Source organism: Notothenia rossii (genome assembly GCF_949606895.1).
Source record: "Notothenia rossii genome assembly, chromosome: 5".
Classification (NCBI taxonomy): domain Eukaryota; kingdom Metazoa; phylum Chordata; class Actinopteri; order Perciformes; family Nototheniidae; genus Notothenia; species Notothenia rossii.
Window position 1 is genome coordinate 72,170,092 of NC_136903.1, and position 24,181 is coordinate 72,194,272.

Sequence of the window (24,181 nt, forward strand, 5' to 3'; positions counted from 1 at the left end):
TGAAAACATGATAGTAAAGTTTTACTTAAAAAACAGTATACCACTTTGTTTTGAACATGAACCGCATTCTCAGAGACTGATACGTCATCACGCCTTTCGACCAATCACGTCACAGTACAGTTTGACTTCCCAGCACTTTCAACCGGAAGAGGGAATATAAACAAAGTAGTTGACATTTAGAAGAATTGTCGAAGAGACAGTTCTCCAATTGTATTGTCGCTGAAGTACTCGCTCCTTTTTGTGAACGATGTAATGTAATTCGATATACAGAGTGATACAACTACCATTATTTCTAAGGTCTCCGTGTGTCGATAGCAGGCAACATTCATGGACATCCTCCCAGCTGCTAGCTAGCGTTAGCTACACGGCTAATTTAACTACTTGAAGTACGAAGCGTTAACCAGCTGCACCAATGCCTCAGGAGGGTGAACCGTCTCTTCCTCTGGTCCGCTCCCTCAACGATTTAATAGCCATTGTTGTGGTGTTTCGTAACTTCAGTCCCCGTGTCGTGCGACCACTATGGATAAATTACCGCGGGGAACCTAAGGCATACGTGGATATACAGCCAGGAACGGGACGGGAAATAGCCACCTTCATCGGTAAGGAATTCAATAATACAAGTTATCAAATGTACCGTTATTAAGATCCTTTACTTCTGTACAATTTAGAGGTAAATCATGTACTTTTACTCCACTACAGTTATTGTATAACTTTACTTACTTTGCAGATTTGGATTAATAATGTTGAAGTATTATCAACACTTGACTTAACGTACAATTCACAAGCTACCCTGCAGTATACAAAGTCATTCAAACTAGCTGCACGTTTACCAGCTTTGATAACACTTTAATGATCAATAATTATAATCAAAACGTATAAGGAAATAGGTCGATCTGACTATTGACCCGTTACTTTTAGTACTTTCAGTATTTATTTGATGCCAATACTTTTGTACTTTTACTTGAGTAACCTTTGGATTGCAGGACTTTTACTTGTAACAGAGTATTCCTACACTCTGGTACTTCTACTTTTACTCAAGTACAAGATCTGAGTACTTTTACCACCTTTGTAAAAGTAGTAATACAACAGCTTAGAAATACTTAGAAATAACAAGTAAAAAGGCTAAAGTATTATTATTATTAAATGTGGCGTACAATTTAAAAGTAAGAATACTCTATCGGCATAATTGAAAGTAATATCTTATATTGTTCATCACTTTATTGTTGCAGCTAGTAAACTACTAGGATATATTTTTGTTTTATATTGGCTAAGGCATCTTTTTTAATATTAAAGGTTATCAAATGTAGATCAAGTTATGTTATTCAGATCAATTCAATTGAACTTAATTGGCATGACCATTATGGCATACATACAATATTGCCAAAGCTTTGTGCAATTACGACCATTATCATTTATATGTGGCATGTGCTGTTATGTTCATAAATATTTTGAACAGAAGCAAGAATATCATGCTTTCTTTACAAGGAAAACAATATACTTTTCAACATGAAATTGAAGAAAAAAACACAGAACAATAGAAAAAGTGGTACCACTTTACAATAAGACTGCCCTTATAAAGGGTTTACGAATAGTTTGAAATTCATTTATTAATTAGGTTGTGAAAACGTTATAAGTCATTAATAAGCTTTTATAAGACATGAGATAAACAGGGCACCTGTGACCAGTTGCTTGCCAAATAGAGAGCCCACATTTATCTATACTGCTAAGTCTTATATTGGCCACTTAGCTTCCTTCGTCTTCTTCATCAGCCAACATCCTTGGTATCTGTTGCTCACTGAGTTGATTCTCGCTAAGTAGCCAATATAAGGCTTAGTCATCTTGCCAAATAGTGAGCCTGTGTTGACATGTTAGAACTGGTTTATAAATGGTTCTTAATGATTAATAAAGTGTTTACAACCTAATTAATAACCTAATTATAAACCCTTTATGAATCCTTTATAAGGGTAGTCTTATTGTAAAGTGGTACCGAAAAAGTTAAGGTGAGTTTTTAATTATTGTGTAGGATAATGCTGATAATTCATATAATACATTAATAAGAAAATAATGATACAAATAAAAAGTTGCGAGATCTTAGTGAGTCTGATCTCTCATGTTGTGGCAAGCAGAGACAAACTGTCCTGCGAGAGTGCAGCACTGGAACCTGCGATCTAAGTTTTTCATACATTACATAATTACACCGTAGTTTTGTATATGTTATGACAATAAACCTTGAATCTTGAATTTGTAGATCCTTTACTTCGGTAAAAGTAGTAAGACCACAGCTTAAAAATACTCCATTAAAATTAAAAGTGCAAAAGTATTATTATTATTAAATATACTATAAATGTTAAAAGTAAAAACGGGAATTTTACCAAGGGATCAATAAAGTGAATCTGACCTAAAATAATAACTGATACACTATTTGTTGATTTATATATTCTTTCAATAAATAAAAATCTTCAAAGTAATAAAGTAATCAAATAAAAAGTACAATAGTGTTGTAAATTGTAATTAAGTACAGTGCTTGCGTACATTTATGTAGGTACTGCCCAGTGCCCACCACTGCAAGCTTTTACAACATTACAGAGTAAACACATTATATCTGAAAGGTACACAATATGTGCCAAATCTCTTGTCTGCTTTGTAATACACACTCATTAAAAAAAGTTTTATGAATGGTTTCCCCAGGTCACCCATGGATGTTCAGAGATGCAGATACTGATGAGCCCCTGAGGGTGAACTGCAAGGAACTGTTTCTTCCCAAGCCAGCAGAGGGTAGAAATGCTAATATTACTTTACCAGGTAAGGTTAGCCACAGTCCGAACATATTAAACTTTATCATAATATGTAATGAATTTCTACTCGCAGATATAAAACCAAGAGGCATTCATGATGCACTGTAGAAAAAAACATTTTCCTGTGAATAACATCTAAGCATTTGTGTATTTTGAAAGACTGTCAAACTGCTGTTGATTGCTTTATTAAATGGCCAAAAAGTATTAATAGTTTTACACTTGCCTTTCATGATGTTGGATCATGCAGGTAGGTTCTTCTTTATTTGGCAGGATTTGCTTGTTTGATTATTTATTTATTTAGATCCACATTAGCTAATGTATTGTAACGATTGCAACATAATCTACTCTTCCTTTCTTTTTCCCCCCACAATCCCGAATATAAAAACAAATGTATACATTACATATTTTATATACATTTGTTTTTATATTCGGGATTGTGAGAAACGGTATTTCGATCTCTCTGTCTGTACACACAAACTGGAAGATTGACAATAAAGTTGACTTTTTGGGCATGGCTTTAAGATCTATTTTACTGGTACTTATACCACACTTCAAAACAGACCTAGGCAAGTAGCATTGGTCTTGTTGTGGTCAAACCATCACAAAATGACCTAAAAAATGAAATGTAATTTACCGATACAAATGGGAGTTCAGTTTATTGAATGGCCACTTTAGGCTGGACTCAATTTGTTTGTTTTTTGCACTTGAAGATTGAAAGACAATTTTCAACAACTGTCAAAAACGTGTTTGCTTTACACAGTACACAGCCTCAAGGATCGTGCTCTTCAGGTTATACGTCGTCTGGTACGAGCAGAAGACTACAGGAGGTTGGAGATAGCACGGTGTCTCCATGAGGAGCTGGAAGATCAGCCCAGTATTTTGAAAGATCTCCATCGCATGAACCAGAGGGTTGAGCAGGATCTGCTGGAGAGAATCCAATGCCAGGAGGAATAAGGCCTGAAACTGGATGGAAAATGGTCATGGATGGACAACAATATTTTATCCCACACTATTAAAACCAGTGATTGAGCAACAGTTTCAAAGACGTCCTTAAAGGTCTTACATTTTTCTGTAAAGGAGTTTGATCTGCTGTCTTTTGAATTCACTCATTGGCTTTGGAAAATGTCTTCCTCGGCAAAAAAAACCCCTGTAGCATTGACCTTTTAGGAAGAAGAGCTTTCATGTTGTGATGGCAGCATATTCAATTACCGTAATTTTCGGACTATAAGCCGCGCCTTTTTCCCTATTTTTCGATGCTGCGGCTTATATAACGGTGCGGCTAATCTATGGATTTTTACAGCTAACGGCCAACACCTTTAACTCTATGGGCTCTATGGCCAGTCCACGGACCCCCACCTTTAAGCGGCGGGTTCCAGCAGGAAAAGCTGGAGGTCGGAAAAGAGTGAGACAGGTAGCGCGCAAAAGTAAAAGTGGAACCGAGAGTGGTATGCCGCTGCTGCGGCTTATATTCAGGTGCGGCTTATAGTCCGAAAATTACGGTACATAGTATTTTGTTTGTCCTCTAAAACTGTGTTAAAGGATTTCCATGTTCATTTCTAGAACGGGACATTGTAGCCATTGATTCCTATCTGTCTATGTTAACATCAAATCAAATCCTATTCGGTCATAGGAACAACATCAACATGTTTTTGTCTTGCATATCGTGGTATAACCAATATCCGGTCCTAAGGACATTCAATTAAAGTGTTTATAGTTACATTTGATAGGAATGTCATGACATGTGCTGTCAATATTTTCACTGGGGGTGCCTGAGATAAAGTGGTCTTGAACATTACAGTTTAATGCATTTCTTCTCTAAAATAAATGTTTCCTTGTTATCCTAGCTGTCAAATTGAACAGCCAAGGCTGAGCTTATCAGCAATCATCAGAAAGCTTTGGCTTTGGCACTTTACATTTGGAGAAAGATGGAGTGATTTAAAGGTGTACTTTCAAGTTCACACATGGGCACGTTATCTTCAAAAATTCTGTCTTGCAGCTTAAATAATATTTGGAAACCAAAATAATCAACAAGACTAGGTTGTGAAACACTGAATGAGGACTGTGCTTCTTTCCTTTTGCCTACTTTGTAATTCTTTTGTTCTGTCAACATGTTCTAACTGTATACATTGTTACAGAAAAAAAATAAAAGATTTATTTCTAACTATTCGATTACATGAACTATTCAATTATAAACAAAGGGTCACAAATAAATAATCTAATCTAAATATATTGCAGTTTATTTCGAATTTTGGATGATGAGCCATACAGGCTGTTACAGTAGTCCAGTCTTGAAGTGATGAATGCGTGGATGTGGGTTTCAGCAGCTGGGAAGAAGAGTGAGGGGGGCGGAGACGGGCAATGTTTTTTAGATGGAAGAAGGCGGTCCTGGTGATGTGGTTAATGTGTTTATCGAATTTGAGCTGGCTGTAAAAAATTACTCCAAGGTTGCGAATGTGAGGAGAGGGTTAGAGTGGCATTGTCAAGGGTGAGGTTGAAGTTCTGGGTGGTGTTGGTGCGGGATGTGGGTCCGATTATGATCATATCTGATTTGTCGCTGTTCAGATAGTTTGCATCCAGGATTTAATTTCTGAGAGACAGTTGGTGAGTGTGGAGTGAGTTGTGGCAGTGATGTTTTTTGTAGAGATGTAGAGTTGGATGTCATCGGCGTAGCAGTGATACTGAAGGTTATGGCGGCTGATGATTTTTCCAAGGGGGAACATATAGAGGATGAAGAAGAGGGGACCAAGCACCGAACCCTGGGGGACGCCTTGGGACAGAGGGGCAGTCGAGGAAGTGCAGTTATTGATGTGGATGAACTGGTGTCTGTTGATGAGGTAGGATTTCAGCCAGGAGAGTGCATTGTCGGTGATGTTAAGTGATGATTCCATACGGGACAGCAGGATGGTGTGGTTGATGGTTTCGAACGCTGCTGTGAGGATGTGGATGTTGAGGTTGCCGGAGTCTGAGGAGAGGAGGAGGTCGTTAGTGATTCTGAGGAGGGCTGTTTCTGTGCTATGTCTTGTGCGGAATCCTGATTGAAAGGTTTCAAACAGGTTATTGGAGCTGAGGTGGGATTTCAGTTGGGAGGCTACAACACGTTTTAATAGGAAGGGGAGATTCGAGATGGGCCGGAAGTTGGACATGATGTCAGGTGTGAGTCCAGGTCTTTTCAGTATGGGTGTAACAACAGACAGTTTGAGTGAGGGGGGGACTGATCCAGAGCAGAGGAGTTCATGATTGAGTTGGGAGATGGCAGGGAGGCATTCCCTGACAAATGTTGTTGGTATGGGGCCCAGAGTGCAGATGGAGTTCATTCCCGCCATGAGGTTGGACAGTTGCATTGGTGTCAGAGGAGGGAACCGGGATAGGGGCTGTGAGGTGAAGGGGGGAGCCAGGAGGGGAGATGGGGAGGGCTGCTGAGGAGGTCAGGTTTCTATAAATGCTGTCGATTTTGGATTAAAAAAATGAGAGTAAATAATTGCACTGTGCGGTTGTGAAGGATGGAGTGGCGTTGTCACAGGGTTTAAGGAGTGTGCTGATGGTGGAGAACATAGCCTTGGGGTTGCTGGAGCCGGAGTGTATCAGTTGTGAGTAGTTGGACCAGGCTGCTTTGAGTGTGTTATTGTACTGTTGTAGGTAGTCAGTGTAGGCATGGAGATTAACTGTTTGAGTGGCTTTCTTGTGAAGGCGTTCCAGTTGGCGTTTTTGTGATTTTATTTGGCGGAGTTCGGGGGTGCACCAGGGAGCTGAATGAATAGAATACAGTTGCACAGTTGTGTGCGATTAGGAGTGTATTTAATTTTTATTTTTATTTGAATGATTTAGGAATATCAGAGCTGTCACATCCAATACATTTAAAACATAAGATAGATAAGATTTATTGTTAATGTATATTAAATTGCATGTTGACATTTGTTGTCAACAATCAACTTCATTTAGCAGCAGCATATAAAAGTATTCTTAATGGAAAGCAACACGTATAGCAATATCATAGTATATAGAAAATAGAGCAAACACATGGCAGTTAAGGCACATTCAACAGAATGGTCTTTAGCAATGTCGTTACTTGTGCAGGTTTCATCTGTATGTACTGTTTGGTAGAAGCCGAATAACTTCACACAAATGTCACTTGTATAATCCTGACTGCATAAACTCACAGACACACAAGGATATCCATTCCAAGTCGAATGTTACAATCAGAAATGATTACCGGCTCCGGTGTACCACAGCAGGGGTACAGTTGCAAAACATGTTGCTTAGCGACAAAGTAACACAAGCCGTGTGTGTGTGTGTGTGTGTGTGTGTGTGTGTGTGTGTGTGTGTGTGTGTGTGTGTGTGTGTGTGTGTGTGTGTGTGTGTGTGTGTGTGTGTGTGTGTGTGTGTGTGTGTGTGTGTGTGTGTGTGTGTGTGTGTGTGTGTGTGTGTGTGTGTGTGTGTGTGTGTGTGTGTGTGTGTGTGTGTGTGTGTGTGTGTGTGTGTGTGTGTGTGTGTGTGTGTGTGTGTGTGTGTGTCGCGGTGAGCTGCCATCAGTATTTTTGAGGAATATGAAGGCAGGAGAAAGAACATGGAACTCGAGTCGTTTCAGAAAAGAGAAGTAAGTAAGAGGTCATCGTTGAGTTCTTTCTCTGTGTCTCTCACACACATATTACAGAATCTGCTTTACAGCCTGGCGGTGCATGATGATGAGCAGAAGTTTTAGACGCAAACCAATATTCTTCATCTTTTGATTTTCTTTACCAGCATGACATTTTGGCCAAGAAGTCACCCAGTCGTGTTTCCGCATCTCCAGACCGACCACTGGAGCTAAATCAAAACAATGGTAGGAGCACTTGAAACAAAACACCCTATTACCAACAGGATGACAGAAAAACAAATTAAAGTCCTGATAAATATGAAAATACTTTGTACTCTTGTGATACTATGCACTTCTATTCCCACCTAGGTTCCAGTTTATCTTGCATCAGTTCCAGCTGCCTTGTTGAAGGACAGAGGTTTGTGAAAATGATCCTATTTCACAGATAATATAAAACTGGGCGATGACCAGGAGAGAGGGCAGAGAGTTCTCTACTAATGTTCTGTGCAAAAGAAAATGGCTCTCTAATTTGGCTTTATTACATGCCCTATCAATTACATGAAGGTGCTCCAAACCGGCTGCTACCTCCTCTGACTCCGGATAAAACTTTGATTAATGATCCTGTTCCCTCCATGGTGGTGCCAGCATACAGTAAGGCCTATATTAACAGGAATTTAAATATCTTACATTTTATTATTTACCTCCATGCTAATTCCCTATATGCCATTTGTTTCTTTAGATTTGCATCATAAAAAAAACAAAAACCTTACCTCAAGACCTGCCGCAGCTCAGGAATGAGTTCAATGACCGTGCCAGGAGGGGCTTCTGCTACTGGTTCCTTGAAAAGAAGGGCTCAGCATGTAAGCACTGATCCAAATGTCACCTATACAAGAAGTGTCAGCTCGGCGAGACATTCACATGCACATGCACATTGTTTAAATCACTTTCATTGCAGATTCTGCTATTCAGACTAACCACTGTGCGCTCAACCTTTACAGTTTTAAAGCTTTTATTCAAAGAGCTATCTCCCTGACTGACTCTGGTGCATGGTGGGGAGCAGAAGGTCAAACCTTTCAGTGTTATGCTTATCATCATTTGTCCAAAGCTGAGTTTCTATTCTTCATTCATTTCATTTTACCTTGATATATTATAAAGTCAGTGAACTAAAGCTGCAATGTTTAGTCAACTAACCACTCGTAGGACGTACGTGATCATTTTTTAAAAAGTAAGTTAAGTACTTTTGAATGGAAATGGAAGAAAATAATGTTTTCAGCGTCTCAAATATGACTGACTAAGACATTCAAAGACATATTAGACCAAATTATTTAATAATAAATACTCAATAGTGAATACTCAATAATGACCTTTTTCTGTATTTTATAAAAGGGATGCACATAATTGTAAATGTCTACCAAAGAAGCATGTTGAAGAGGGACAACTATGTGTTGTGTATACGTGTCTCACTATATTATGATTGAGGGACTGATGAATCTTCATCTCTTGCTGCAGGTAAAGGATACAGCTTTGGTGCCTACAAGACCTCACTGGGATTACCAAAAGTCTGACAAAATGTGTTACTGTCGAATATTTTTGTAACCATCCGTCATAATGAAGTTTGAATGCAAAAAAAATAGGACTATATAATTTCACTTAGAATGTAATTAAGTCTCTCTTAATCGTATCAGTGTGTCGACTCTACAGCAGTCAAGACACTACCTGAAGGGTTATTATAAGGACAAATAAAGAGCTGTACCTGTTAGATTACTTATTTAAAGGTCCCATGTCATGCTTTTCCGGTTATTAACCGTCCCTTTGTGTGTTATGTAGCTTTTTATGTAATGGTCTGCAAAGTCACAACTTCTTAAAGTAAACCCTGTAGCGAGTAAAACTCGGAACACAGAAAAGACCTGTCTATGCTGCCCGAGAACGCCTCGTTGGAGATTTTTATTTTTCCATTGTTTTCTTCTTATAGTGTAGTAAGTACAGTGACGTATTGGGTAACGTGACGGACTTCCTCACACACACTAGAGATGGCAAATCCGGATCCTTTTATGGACTCAGGGTCTTCTGAGTCAGTCATTGAAGAGATCCGGATCATACGAGTCATTTGAGTCAGCATCACCAAGACATTAGAATCCTACCGGTGAAACCGAAAACTTGTTGCATTTCACGAGCATATTAAACTGACGTTATATTAACCTCCGCTACACAGTGTCTTTTGCTTTAATAAAAAATGTTGATCACAAAAAAAAAGGGTCATTTTGCGATTTGGCGAATCTGAGTCTGCTGTTGACTCGTGCATGAGGACGAGTCTGCTGGATCTCTGGATCTGCTGCTATACGGTTACGGCTCTGAATACGCACGATTCTGCTATGTTTTGCACAGTGAGTCAGGATTTGCGAATCCCTGAGTCTGCTGGAAGTTTCACTGATCTGCGTCCCCTCCCCTGAGCCAAACGATAACTTCTGGAAGCTATCCTACTTGCTAAAGGGTAGGCAGATGGACTGGGGTACGTTGTAATGTTATTTTACATGTTATAAAGAGAGTAACGAGTGACGCAATGTATAGTTTTAATTTGTACGTCACACCAGGTGTAGAACTCAAAGGACTCGGGTTAATGAAGAGGGGAGACTCGTCACAACCAGCTCATTTCTAGGATCCGGGTTAATGATCCGGATGAATCAGGACTCGCCCATCTCTAACACACACACACTTAATCTTTTCTCAGTTGCAGCTCCGCGCATTTTCTGGTTGCTAACGCCATTGTAACACATAATCACTGATGTTCCGCTGTAACGGTGGTGGACTCATCAGACCAGAGTGGGCGAGCTGACCAATCAGAGCACACTGGGCTCATAGAGAGGAGTGGAGTAGCAGGAACTCCGACAAACCGTTTAGGACAGAGTGAATACACACATATGGCGCTGACACATACTATGCAGAGATGCTGTATGAGAAACCAATGTGAGTTTGGAAAATTGCACAATACAAATCTATTTTAGTATACCTCAACAATGGAATTATGATCCGTAGAAATGGCCATGACATGGGACGTGTTAACCAGTTTTTTTTTTGTGGGAGTCAATCCTGTATATTATGCTAACTACATCTAGTGTTCATTTCCACTCCTTAAATCTCTTTTGCCTCACTTTGACCTGAATAAATTGTGACGTATTTATCAATTCATTGGACTTGCTCACCCGCCTGGGGTCAATGCTGTTTTCGCGGTGCTTTCTGCTATTTTGTCAAATCTCGTTGGTATAATTGATGTCGCGAGGTATGTAGACCAATCTGGTCTTTGGTTTACGTTCAAACCATGGTTCAAACCTCAGCCTCAAAGCCTATGGTTCAAACGGCCCAAATAAGAAACCTTTACAACCATCTGGCGGATAATTGAAACCCACATGTTTTAGTTGAATCAACTTTTAATAATGTCAATGAAGCGTTGTTTTAATTTGTTTTTGTTGAGAAACGGTGTAAACGGTAAATCGTGTAAATGACCGAGCGGACAGTGGCTGACTGATGAAGTGACGCAGTTTTATTTGGACCTCCTGCACTGACTGGTAACTTCTACTGAGCCTTGCCCGAAAACGTAACGGTAAGCTCGATAAATAAACGAATCGATGCATTTAACTGACTAGCTATAAACGTGATAAAGAAGTTACTGTGATTGTTAACCCGATTTTTGACGACGGAAAATCCTCTTTAGTCACTGTTTTGAATAAACCGCTTAAAACAGTTCGCTAACGGTTAATTGGCTGTAGTAAAGGTGCTAACTAACGGCCTCGTTGGTTAGCAACACATCTCCGATGACTGTAGTGTCAGCTTCTTTTCCTCCAAGGTTAGAGCAGACCGCTGCACAAACAACCACAAACACTGCCAGACTGTTTACAAATTATTAAAGCTAACGTTACCTAGGTTTAATTTTTAATTTCACCAATCTTAACAATATAAACCGATTGACACACCACCAGGTGACGCTAGATAACATTAGCTAACTTCAATTCAAAACAATGGTAGCCATTATGTGTCGCAGAATATGTCTCGTAGTTTTACATCAATTTATTAAGTTAACATCTGAGAATCAGATAAATAAAGTATACGGTTTCGACAGTCAAACCTTACTATTGATATGGTAATTTCTTGGCGATCCAGGATATTATTAAGGTTCCTTCAGTATTTTTGTTGTAGGCTGCTGGGTTTAGCTGTTTTTCCTGGAAATACATCTCTGTCTCTATCGTCCATCTTTCAATATTGTATTATATTGCTGTGCTTAGACATTCACACATTTAAGCATCTCTGTCTTTATAATTTTTTATTTTTTATTATGACCAGATACATTAAATTAAATAATGTGTAACTGCGGGTTTACAGAAAACTACACTTAGGAAATAACTCATATAGGATACATTTTCATAACTGCATTTTATAACTGCATTTTTATCTTAAAGGTCCCATGTCATGCTTTTCTGGTAATTACCATAGACTGTTATTACCCGTCCCCTTGTGTGTTATGTAGCTTTTTATGCGTGTAAACGGTCTGCAAAGTCACAAACCCTCAAAATACACCCTGTAGCAAATACAACTCTGACACAGAAAAGACCTGTCTATCTGTGCTGCCCCAGAACGCCTCGTTGGTTGGAGATTTTTCTTTTTCAATTTTTTTCTTCCTGTTCCTAGTGACGTAACACTGCGGAGCTACACACACACACACACACACACACACACACACACACACACACACACACACACACACACACACACACACACACACACACACACACACACACACACACACACACACACACACACACACACACAGTCTTATCTTTTCTCAGCCGCGGTGCTGCACAGAGCTCTGCACACACTCGGAGCTCGTCCCGCAAACACGGCACCCAGACCCCACGCAGCATTCTCATCTGTTTGTCATTATTGGTGTCATTTTCTGGTTGCTAACAAACGCCATTGTAACACATGAACACTGATGTTCCGCTGTAACGGTGGTTGACTAATCAGAACAGGGGGGGGGGGGACAGAGAGTGAATACACATACTATACAGAGATGCTGTATGAGAAACACATGTGAGTTTGGAACATTGAACAATGTAAATCTATTCTAGTAGACCTCAACAATGTAATTATGATCAGTAGAAATGGCCATGTTATGGGACCTTTTAAGTATTTAAACAGTGATGTTTTCATGTTATAACCTTGTTGCCTGCATGATGAACTGGATGGTTACAGATGTGTTAATTCCTTTACATTGTATTACAAATCTCAGACATGGACAACCGCAGGAAGAAGTTGAAGTTCAAGTGGCTTCAGACTACCATCCCCTCACCCACACAGCTTCAGGATAGTGATGCTAGCCCAGGAACACCGTCTTGCTGGAATATGTCTCCGAATGAAGATTCATATAACCTCAGCAGCTCTCCAGGACCTGATGGCCTTGGGGCAATGAGTCTGAACACTCCCAAGAGAAAGGCCAAAGAGCTTGGTGAACGCACGCCCTCTTTAGGCAAGCTTAAGCTGAGGAAGCTGTCCAGGAAAAATTATGAAGAAATCATAACCTCAGAGGTAAGTTTTGCTCAGACCATCTATTAATTGTATGTTGTTTAATCAAAGCTCAAGTTTTATATATGCTATTTCTTGTTAAGTAATTACTGTTTTTATTTTTTCTGTGTGCACCTTTTACTATCAGGAGAAACCCATAGAAAACTCTTCCAGGCAGCTAGGATCCTCAGAGAGCGACCAAGTATTGTTAACTTCACTTCACTCTTTCCTTGTGAAAAAAAGAGAGAGGACACCAGAGGAAGGATCGAAAGCTATCTACAGCAGGGCACTAATAGCAGCCATTGGCAGCTCAAATGAAAGGGTTAGCACTACAAATACCCCTGTGACCTCAACACTGAAGACCCAAGTGCTCAGTCCGGCATCACTTGACAGGAACCCCACATATATAGATTATTCCCCAATTAAACCGGTGTATGAATCTGAGGACAACGGCAGTATTCAGGAAGAATCATGGGAGCCCAACGTTCAGTCGTCTGAGGACTCTGAATCCCAAGGTGGTGGATCAGAGTTATTAACAGACACAAGAGTAAGTTAACTCACACATATACGGCTACACCACTTTCTTTTTGTAGAAATGAAAGCATTTTTTTAAATTTACTTTGTTGTTGTTTTTTATGTGCCAGGGAAACAAAGACATATTTTTTTATAAAAGATGATTCAAATCAAAACCCATTTAACTATCAAAGAAAAATAGTCCAATGCCAAGTTTGAATCAGTGCAACCCTTCCCTTAAATCTCTTTCTTGCATTTTTACTTTGAAATGTTTTTTTTGTCATATTTTCAGACTGTGGTGCTAAAAGATGAAGATTCACAGAAGAGGGTTGTCGATTCGGACCATGTGTTGGTAGAAACAACCTCTCAGGACAAGTTATTTGCTGCAGAAAATGGATCGGAAGACAAATGCTGTGACACTCCCCTTGATGTTGAGGAGTATACCCCAGATTCTAGGTGTTATTTCTCACCTCATCAGTTTGCTTCTCCTGATAGCCATCAATGGGAAAGCCCTCCATTGAATACCCAGGGAGCTACAACTTCCTCTTTCACCTTTTCATCCCCCAATGAAACGTCTTGGGCCGCTGTGGAGAGGCCTTTCTCACCATCACAGAGGACAGTTGTTGTCCCCTTTATGGCCGACCAAACAAACACAGTCCCTTCAAAGGCATCCAAAGTTCGGACTGAGAGTTTCTGCTCTTCCGACGCTGTGTCCCATGTATCGGATCCGTATGCTCTGCCACTCCACTCCAGAAGAGGACAGTGGAACTCCACAGCCACACACAGGAAGTCAGATTCAAGCTTCTTCATGCGTCACACCTCGACACATTGTGACCGTCCTAAAAGAAGACGATCCATGGGAGCTGCACCTTTTGGGACCAACTACCCGGGCAGTCAGGTTGGGTTCATAGACACACACTGTCACATAGACATGCTCTATGGAAAGCTTGGTTTCCACGGGACGTTCAGCAGCTTTCGAAGGCACTACCAAAGCAGCTTTCCTCCTGAGTATAGAGGCTGTATCACCAACTTCTGCAACCCAAGGGCCACGGCGAAGGAGGCCCTGTGGGAAGGTCTGCTGGCTGAAGACATGGTATGGGGGGCCTTTGGGTGCCACCCCCACTTTGCCAAATTCTACTCAAGTGTCCATGAACGCAGTATGCTGATGGCCATGCGGCATCCAAAAGTTGTGGCGTTTGGTGAGATTGGCCTGGACTACTCCCACAAAAACTCTACTGAAACCTCCAAACAGAAAGAGGTACAGTCTTTGACACTGTGAAGTTGTCAAAAATATATGTCGTGATTCATTTGTAAAATAATATTGTGTGTTGCTTCTCTGGGAAGGTGTTTGAGCGCCAGCTGCATTTGGCTGTGGCCATGCAGAAGCCTCTGGTGATCCACTGCAGGGACGCTGATGACGACCTGCTGGAAATAATGAAGAAGTGCGTCCCCAGGGAGCACAAGATACACCGGTATGTGTGGAGGAAAATAATCTGACTAACTTTCCATTTCAAGTCAATTTAAGAAAATGTAAGTGTTCTTTTTATAGTTAGACGCAGTGTTTCCCATGCATTGATTTATTTGTGGCGGGCCGCAACAAATGGATCTCATAAAAAATAATTTATATATATATATAATATTATTATTTATTTTGCTGTGGTCTAATGGATAGTGAGGTGGGCTGATGATCGGAAGGTTGCGAGTTCCCGCCTGGAAAACCACTTCTAGGGATGCCAGCGATTATTCGAATATTCTTTACAGTACAGGGGGGGGGGGGGGGGGGGGGGGTGCTAGTGGATCGCCGGAGCTGTTAGATTAACATTAACATGCTTATTGTAGTTGCACTGCCTTGCGGCCTGTAGCACCATCCTTGATGGAGCATATGTGTGGGCTGGACCTGTATTTTACAGGACAGGAGTGAGCAGATGGTAGAGTTGTCGATTCTTGTTCAGTTTTTCTGTGACTATCTGCCTCACCCTCTCAGACTTTCAGTTGCGCGCGCTACTAAAGAGACGTGCTACCATGGAAACCAAACAATGGTGTAGCTGTATTAAAGTCCGAGTGGAAACAGTCCTGAGTAAATCTGATTTTGTCAGAAATATAACCCCGGGAGGAAACCGGGAGAGGGCAGTGAAATCGGGAGGGTTGGCAAGTATGGTTGTGTTATCACTGTGCTCAGTGCTGACTTCAAGATTCAAGGCTTTATTGTCATGTGCACAGTAGCTACAGAGTAGATATATGAAAAACTTAAGTCACAGACCCCTGCAACAATGTAACATGAATATGTATAGGACAGGGGTCTGCAACCTTTTTGACCAAAAGAGCCATTTTGCTCCTTTTTCCTAAACATGCCGCAAAACATATTTCATAGCTTGATAGCTAATAAAGTTGTATTTATTGTTATATCAGACAAAAACTACAGTTTTTTTGCATTTATTAGGCTATTTATTACATTATATAAAACTGTTAACCTTTAATAAGAAACAAATAACTCCTATAAGGAGAATTAAAAATAATGCACAGGCCTACTCTAAAATAAATTAAACACAGCACTTGGGGAGTCCTCTGCACATTTGAAGGAAAAAAAATATTATTAAAATGGGCCCACTTTGAAATAAATAAAAAATATAGCTGCACCCTAAACATAGTTAAAGGTAGGGTAGGTAAGAATGGAGAAACCAGCTCGAGTGCGCTAGAATTTGAAAATACACAACCAGAAAAAATCTGCCTCTTCCTTCAGACTTCCTTACAGAGCCCCTCCTCCAACACACACGAACGCGCACATGACCAATGAGGGCACGAGATAAATGTGTGCACAGATGGAAGGCTGACAGGCAGGTAGGCCATCCAGTTATTTTAGCCAGGCCGGCTCAGACGATTGGTCGTGCTTTTTACAGCGCTACGGCTTCCAGAGATTAATTTTTGTATGTATTTATTGTCAAAGCATTTAATATATTCATTGCTATCGGGATGTTAAAAGCATTCCATGGAATATAACAAAAAGTGTTTTCTGAAATAAATTACATACCCCATTGAATTATGACTGAAGATCGTCAGCTGTCTTCCTCTCCCTTGTTGTTCCTCGATACGTAAAGGCTGCAGCACCTTTGACAACTTCTCTCTACACATCAAAGAATTAATTCCTGTGTTCCTCCGGTACTTTTCTTTGATTTATCCATAGTTCGCTCATCGAGCCGGGGGTCAGGTTATTCACCCGCAGGAAAAGGCGCTCACGCGGGACCGTAGCAGGATGTGACGCATATTTTACTTGACCTAATTAAAACCGTTTTGTTTTTTATTTATGTATCACAGTATCACCTCAAAATACAAGATACGAAACATTTTCAACCATGCAACAAAATATAAATAATCCTACAAATACTTTTATTTTATTTCCTTCTTATTTTTTGTCTAAGCTCAAGGGAGCCAGAGCAGAGGGCTTAAAGGGCCGCATGCGGCCCGTGGGCCGCGGGTTGCCGACCCCTGGTATAGGACATAATAACAAATAAATAAAACAAAGTAATGTATTAAGGCGAGACACGGCAGGCAAAAACATCGTTTTTCATGCCCATGTCAATTTTGAGATTTTGTGCTATTTTGATTCAATAAGATGTTTTCTTTCAGGCTTTTGGAAGGAAAACGTACAAAATACACATTTAGGTGTTTATTTTACTATAGTTTGTCTATTTCCGTCGGTAGATTTCTCCTAAATTCACCAAAAGTTAGCAATCTAACGTAACATAAAGTGCCGTGACCGCTGTTTGCTCCATGTCATGAGAGGTACCGTTGGAAAGCTCAGGTTCTCCTGCACAATCTCATCGGATCCAAATATGGTCATTTCCTTTGTATCAGCAACCAATCGTGAAAGTACAAAGGGGTCATCTGACCAAAGAACGGAATCTTATTGGCTGGTGTCAATTTCTGACAACGTGATTCGTTCAGATGCGTCACGTGGTGCGCCATGACACTTCCTTGTTTATATTTGCGCTGAAAATTTAAATCTCAAAATGCCGAAACATCTGCGAAAAAATCGTTCAAAGAGAAGAGGACAACAATTGTCACTTGCACGTAGCAAGGTAGAAGACAAAACAAATGACCCCGAACCTGAAAAACCTTCACTTAGTGCGTCAATGCGTAAGCTGTCACCCAAAGAGCAGGAGGGTTTAGATAGCGCCACACAGCAGTGGCTGATAATACATGTAGCGCGGCTGAATGAACTGCTCAGTGGGTTGATTTGCCCAAATTGCGCAGGGACAGGGCTCAAAGTTAACATCGATCCGCAAAACCATGGTTTCTGTAGCAGCTTAATTTTAGAGTGCAGTCTGTGTGATGGTGGGTACCGCAAAAGTGTGTACACATCTACACGTCTTCAAGACGAAACCAGGAAGGATGTTGCTTTTGATGTGAATGTGAGAATGGTGCTCTTAGCGCACGAGTTAGGCTTGGGCTATGCAGCTCTGAAGAAAATAAGCAAAGTGTTGGGGATTCCTGCACTTCATCTCAAAACCTATCAGAGACATGACAAGAGAGTGACAGGTATAGAAACAGGATTGAGACCAAGAAAACTTGAACTATTGAATTCAGAGTATAACTTATCAGGACATTCAGTTGACTTATTTTTTTCTCTTCATTTCATTTCATTTCAAACCTTTATTTAGACAGATTAGTCCCTTGAGATCATCGATCTCATTTACAAGGGAGACCTGCATCATTTAGTTCCACATGAAACATAAAAACAACATACAAACAACAGAGGATATCATATTTACATATTCAACATTTACAAATACCCAGAGTGTCAGAAAGCATTTCATTTAGACATGCCTTAAATACATTCAAAGAAATAAAAATGCTCAATTTCAATTTTGCCTGTAGACTGTTCCAAGCAAGTGGAGCTGCGCACATAAAAGCTGTCTTACCTAAGACAGTCCTTACTCTTGGCACATCTAACAAGACTATATCCTGTGATCGCAGACAATAGCTGCTTGCAACTTTCTGCTTTATCAATGAACAGATATAATACGGGAGTTTGCCCAACATAGCTTTATAGATAAAAGTGTACCAGTGACTGAGCCTCCGTACAGTGAGTGATGGTAAACCTGCCTTGGTATACAATGTACAGTGATGAGTAAGTGCTTTACAGTTAGTGACAAATCTCAGAGCACTATGATACGCAGCATCTAGTTTGCTTAGGTAGTTGGCAGGTGCATTCATATACAGCAGATCACCATAGTCCAGCACAGGTAAAAAGGTCACAGTGACTAGCCTTTTCCTGGCCTCAAGCGAGAAACAGGACTTATTCCTGAAAAAGAAACCTAGCCTAACCCTCAGTTTTTTAAGTAGGTTATTGACATGAAGTTTAAAAGAGAGACAGTCATCAAGCAAGATACCAAGGTATTTGTAACAGGCAACAACTTCAAGTTTTGTTCCTTGCGTTGATACAATATCTAAAACAGGCTCTGGTGACTTTTTAGCTTTTGAAAAGAGCATTATCTTGGTTTTATCCACATTTAAAAGAAGCTTTAGTTCAGAGAGCTGAGTCTGAATAATGTTAAAAACAGCCTGTAATTTAACAACCGCCTCCTGAATGGAGGGACCTGCACAATACATCACGGTATCGTCCGCATAAAAATGTAAAGTAGCTTCATCCACATTTTCACCTAAACTGTTGATATATATGGAGAATAAAAGTGGACCTAAAACAGAACCTTGAGGAACACCATTAGCAATGTTTAACCACTCAGAAGACAGCCCATCAAAGTGAACACATTGGGACCTTTCAGAGAGGTAGTTCACAAACCACCCCACTGCATGGCTGGATATGCCAGTACTGAGTAGCCTCTGTTTTAAGACACGATGATCAACGGTGTCAAACGCTTTGGAAAGGTCAATAAACAGAGCTGCACAACTCTGTTTATTATCTAGCATACTAGTAATATCATTTACCACTTTCATTGTTGCAGTGATGGTGCTATGTTTCTTCCTGAAGCCTGACTGATGTTTAGACAGGATATCATTTATACATAAAAACTCCTTTACTTGTTCACTCACAAGTCGTTCGAGCACCTTAGCCAAAACTGACAATTTAGAGATTGGCCTATAGTTATTTAAAATAGTTGCCTCCCCTCCTTTCAGTAGAGGCAGGACATAAGCAGACTTCCATACTTTAGGAATTGTATTTGTGCTGAGGGAGAGGTTAAAAAGAGAAGTAAGAGGTGGAGCAATAAAATCTGCAGCTATCTTTAAAAAGAAAGGTTCTACGTTGTCCGGGCCAGCCGGTTTCTTAGGATCTAACTTGGATAAAGCTTCATGGACAATACCAACAGTTAAAGGAGTAAAACTGAAAGGGTTTTCCAGACCACATTGTTCAGAGTCAAGGACTGGAGCGTTCACAGAAGCAGAAGCACAGTCAGTGACAGAATCAAACAGAGAGCCACAAGAGACAAAATGCTTATTAAAGCAATTTAGCATGGTGGCCCTGTCTGATATAATGCCAGATGCTGTGGTGAGGTACGGAGGTAGCTCATTTGGGATATCACCAGTGGAAATCGATTTTATGGCTTTCCAAAATTTACTAGGATTATTCAGGTTTTCTGTGGTAACTGACAAATAGTACTTTGACTTAGCACTTTTGACATTTGAAGTAAAGCTATTCCTTATTAGTGGCAGAAATAGAGAGAGGCCTGGAGTCACTTCACAGGACAAGGGAGCAGGTCAGGCAGGCTTATGCAGATGTGGACCCAGATGTTGCAGAGTTGCTGAGGGAGGATGCAGAGGCAGTTATAAACATCAGCGTGTCATTTGATGGCACATGGCAAAAGCGAGGCTTCACATCCCATTATGGGATCGGTGTGTGCATTGACATCCTTACTGGATTGGTGATAGACTATGAAATCCTATCATCCTATTGCCATGCTTGTGCTCTAAAGGGAAATGCCAAGCAAGAGCAAAAGATTACAGAAGAGGAGTATGACAGTTGGCGACAGACACATAGTGATTGTGCAAGAAACTTTGCAGGGTCAAGCAAGGCAATGGAGCAGGAGTCAGCCAAGAGGATGTGGGCCAGGTCTGTGAATCGCCACCAGGTGCGGTACACAGAGATGTTGTCAGATGGGGATAGCGCAGCATTTAGGGAGGTGGTTGCACTGAACCCATACCCTGGGCATGAAGTGGTGAAATTAGAGTGCATTAATCATGCCCACAAGCGAATGGGTACAGCACTCAGAAAAATGAGTTCACAGAAAAAGTTAGGAGGGAAGGGTGTAGGGAAGCTGACTGCAAAGAAATGCAAAACTTTGCAAAATTATTACAGGGGGGCAATTCTCAACAACCAGGGTTCAATCGATAAAATGAAGGGAGAAATATGGGCAGGTCTCCTCCACGGCATGTCTACTGATGACAGCCCCTTACACACCAGGTGCAATCCCTCCTGGTGTTGGTATAGGAAAGCAGAGGATAATGGGGAAACACCTGGTAGCCACAAAGAACATGCTGGAAACTTTTTAAAGCGAGAGGTGGGGGAGAAGCTTATCCCTGTGTACCACCGCATGTCAAGTGACAGCCTGCTCCAGAGAATGCAGCATGGAGGTACTCAAAATGCCAATGAGTGCCTCAACTCTGTGATATGGGCGCGATGTCCAAAAACGGTCTTTGTGGGGAAAAGCAGGGTTGAGGCAGCTGCAAGTATGGCCATCTCCACCTTTAATGAAGGTGCCTCTGCCATGCTGGCTGTTATGGAGAAGTTGTGGCTCCAGAGCACAGCTGTTACTGTCAGCGCAATGAGACAAAGTGATTTGCTGAGAATTTCAAAAGCTGAGGCCATTACATCTGCTAGTTTGAAATATAGGCGCAAGAGTCTAAGCACAGCAAAAAAGGTGAAAAGACATCAGCAGGAGATGCAGGAGGGGCCTACTTATGGAGCAGGCATGGACTAGGGTGGCAGTTCTGCAGTGCGTGTGTTACTGTGGTCGTAGTGTGTGTGTGTTACTGTGGTTTTGTTCATCAGGTACATACTGTGTTACTCAGTTTTCAGTTGTATTGTGTTTTATATGTTCTATATTGTTGTTGTTGTAAGTATTAGATTAGATATTGTGTCTGAAAATAGTGTCTTCCAATAAAAAAAATATGGAATTTGACAATACATATCTTTAAAGGTCGTTTTCTCAAAATGAGTTTTTTCTCCTACTCTGAGCACAAAATGTCCACTTCAGTAGCACGTAGACACACCAAACCTTCCAGTTATATTCCTATCCATATTCTGAAGGCTTTTACAGAAGGGTTTGTTCATTTATCATTCATAGCCTGAATTATATAACATTTTATACCTAAAAACATGGCGAAAATTGATATTTTAGGGCTGTTGACAGTATTTTCTGATTTATTTAGTGATAAAAAGAGATATAAAAAATCCCTTCTGTAAAAGCCTTCAATTCTAATATGACAACAAAATGAAACAAGAATTTTGAACCTGGCTTTATCCAATAAAAAAAATTCGTTTCCTGAAATGTGTTAAAATATGCGCATATTTAATGAGAGTATGGCTAATTTGCATATTTAAACATGCTATTTCTGAAAACTTGTAATACAAAAAACAATTGCCTTATTGTAAGTAATTAACTGGAGAAATTTCTAGCTGATATCTTTAAGTTAAAAAAAATACCCTATTCACCTGTAGTGTCTCGCCTTAAATAAGTCATTTATAAAAAATGTAATGTGGTAAATGTTAGCCTGAACTGAATTGACTGAATTCTTCATGGTATCTTATTACTCATGTGGTTTCCAGGCACTGTTTCACAAACAGTTATCCGGTCATTGAGCCCTTCCTGACTGAGTTCCCCAACCTGTATGTTGGTTTTACGGCACTGATCACCTACTACAAGGCTGCCGAGGCCCGAGATGCTGTCCGCCAGATCCCTCTGAACCGCATCGTGTTGGAGACAGACGCGCCGTATTTCCTCCCAAGACAGGTACTCTTAGATTGAGGCCTAGCAAAGAAACACTGTTCTAAGGCAATAACTTCAAATGTCCACCAGTTTGCTTTTACAGCTAAACACATCTAAGTTTATCTGATGTGACTGAAGCTAATGTCAGTTTATAAGAACGTACTTTTTATGCACATACTCTTTTTTAATCTTAATTTCGAGAATGAAGTTGTCTATTTTGTTGCTATGGAATAAGTATGATTTCATTTGCTTTTTTGTTGGATTAGAAAAGTGGAAATGGCCAGAATGGTACTGTTTTCAGCATTGTAACCCTAAACCATCAGGAGTACATTTCGACTACATATGAGTGTGTCTCTCCTGCAGGTTAAGAAAGATGTCTGCCAGTTCGCTCATCCTGGGATGGGCATCTACACGCTGCAGGAGCTCAGCCTGCTGAAGGGGGAGGACATGCACACGGTCCTCAGCACCATCCGGAACAACACCGTGCAGCTCTACGGCATATAATCTAAAGATGGTGGTGGATACAAACTAGCAAGAAAGAGGAGACAGAAGCAACATTTCTTGAGCCGGTTTTATGTGGCTTTTTTGTTTTAGATGATCAGTCTCGTTTTAATCAATCTGAAAAACTCCATAGAAATGCAACTAAAATAAATGAACACTTCTCTGACGGAGACACTGTATATCATTGATTATCTGATCTAAATTGTATTCTATTGTTTATCAGAAAAATTTATTCCTAAGCATTTTTTTAGGTTTTGTTGTCTTTGCTGTTTTGAATCCCCTGTTTGTTCACATTTGTTTGGATATTTGTTATGTGTGCTGTGTAGTTTGGGTTTAAACTGTGGGGACGTGTTCAAAGTCTTTGATCCTGTTTTTTTTATGTTAAGCTATGGTTGTTTACTGACTTATATCAGAAAAGTTCTGACTGATGAGCAGATAAAGATGAGAAATATAAGAGAATACTGTATCGTTTGTAACGCAGCAACACAAACACGTGTGCTGTTTGCTTTGAGCAAAGCAGATTCTTTGTTGGAGAAAGGAAGCGGCTGCAAGACTGTCCATTAGCCATCTTTGATGTCACACTCGTTTGGCCTGAGTGCTTTTTATATTGAGAATGATTAACCTGGATTCTTGTGACATATTCTGGAGTATGCCAACAAAGGACACGAGTAGTTTTAGATGTATCTCTTTTATACCAAGTTAGTGGACCTGTTGTTGAATACACACACACTTTTTACCCAGGTTCCTAATAAAGCTTTTTTTTAAAGATTTAAAGAGCCTCTCCAGAAAGCAGGCCAGAGAACATTATGTTCAGGTTTCTATATCTGTGGCATTGAGAGCAAAAAGGTAAAAGGCTCCACAGATGCAAGCATCGAAGCGAGTGTGCACTCGGTGTTTCATCTTATTCTTCACATTTCTTCTTCTTTCAACAACATTTAAACCTGCGATTGCCGATGTAAAGGGAGTTTCCCCAGCACTATCAGGAATAGTTCACAAATCTTAAACCTGTTTTCCTGTCCTCTGTATGTATTGTTAATAAAATAAATAAAGTAAATTTCACCTGCGAGCCGTATCACCTCTACAATAGTTCATCTCATCATGGACGAGAGGCTTTACTGCTAGCTATCTCAGGTGCTAGAGTAGAAGCATGCCGGTTAGTATTTGTTTAGGATCAAAGATACGAGACGGAGACGAACAATTAATTGATGCTTTTATTTATACAGGAGCATGTGGGTCTCTGAAGATGAAAAAGAAGAATGGATTGTGTGTTTTTTTAAAGCTGAAAGACATAAGGTCACTACACG

The 24,181-nt window shown here is 40.3% G+C and overlaps 2 protein-coding genes across 5 annotated transcripts; both read left to right on the top strand.

The window, feature by feature from the left end:
• Positions 1–114: 114 nt before the first annotated feature.
• On the top strand, positions 115–4,956 carry vhl (von Hippel-Lindau tumor suppressor). The gene is made up of 3 exons (XM_079684439.1): positions 115–599; positions 2,689–2,802; positions 3,556–4,956. The coding sequence occupies exons 1-3, from the start codon at positions 413–415 to the stop codon at positions 3,747–3,749; spliced, it is 495 nt and encodes a 164-aa protein (XP_079540565.1). The 5' UTR covers positions 115–412; the 3' UTR covers positions 3,750–4,956.
• Positions 4,957–7,949: 2,993 nt separating this feature from the next.
• On the top strand, positions 7,950–23,252 carry tatdn2 (TatD DNase domain containing 2). 4 transcript variants are annotated; one of them, XM_079682145.1, is made up of 8 exons: positions 7,950–8,019; positions 8,108–8,228; positions 12,650–12,945; positions 13,070–13,468; positions 13,727–14,692; positions 14,779–14,906; positions 20,098–20,210; positions 22,217–22,402. In XM_079682145.1, the coding sequence occupies exons 1-8, from the start codon at positions 7,984–7,986 to the stop codon at positions 22,258–22,260; spliced, it is 2,103 nt and encodes a 700-aa protein (XP_079538271.1). In that variant the 5' UTR covers positions 7,950–7,983; the 3' UTR covers positions 22,261–22,402. The 4 variants fall into 4 exon arrangements, with proteins under 4 accessions (XP_079538271.1, XP_079538268.1, XP_079538270.1 ...); XM_079682142.1 differs by lacking the exon at positions 20,098–20,210 and adding an exon at positions 22,740–23,252 and having other exon boundaries at positions 7,969–8,019; positions 22,217–22,400; XM_079682144.1 differs by lacking the exons at positions 7,950–8,019; positions 8,108–8,228; positions 20,098–20,210 and adding exons at positions 10,609–10,960; positions 22,740–23,252 and having other exon boundaries at positions 22,217–22,400.
• The last annotated feature ends 929 nt before the right edge of the window (positions 23,253–24,181 follow it).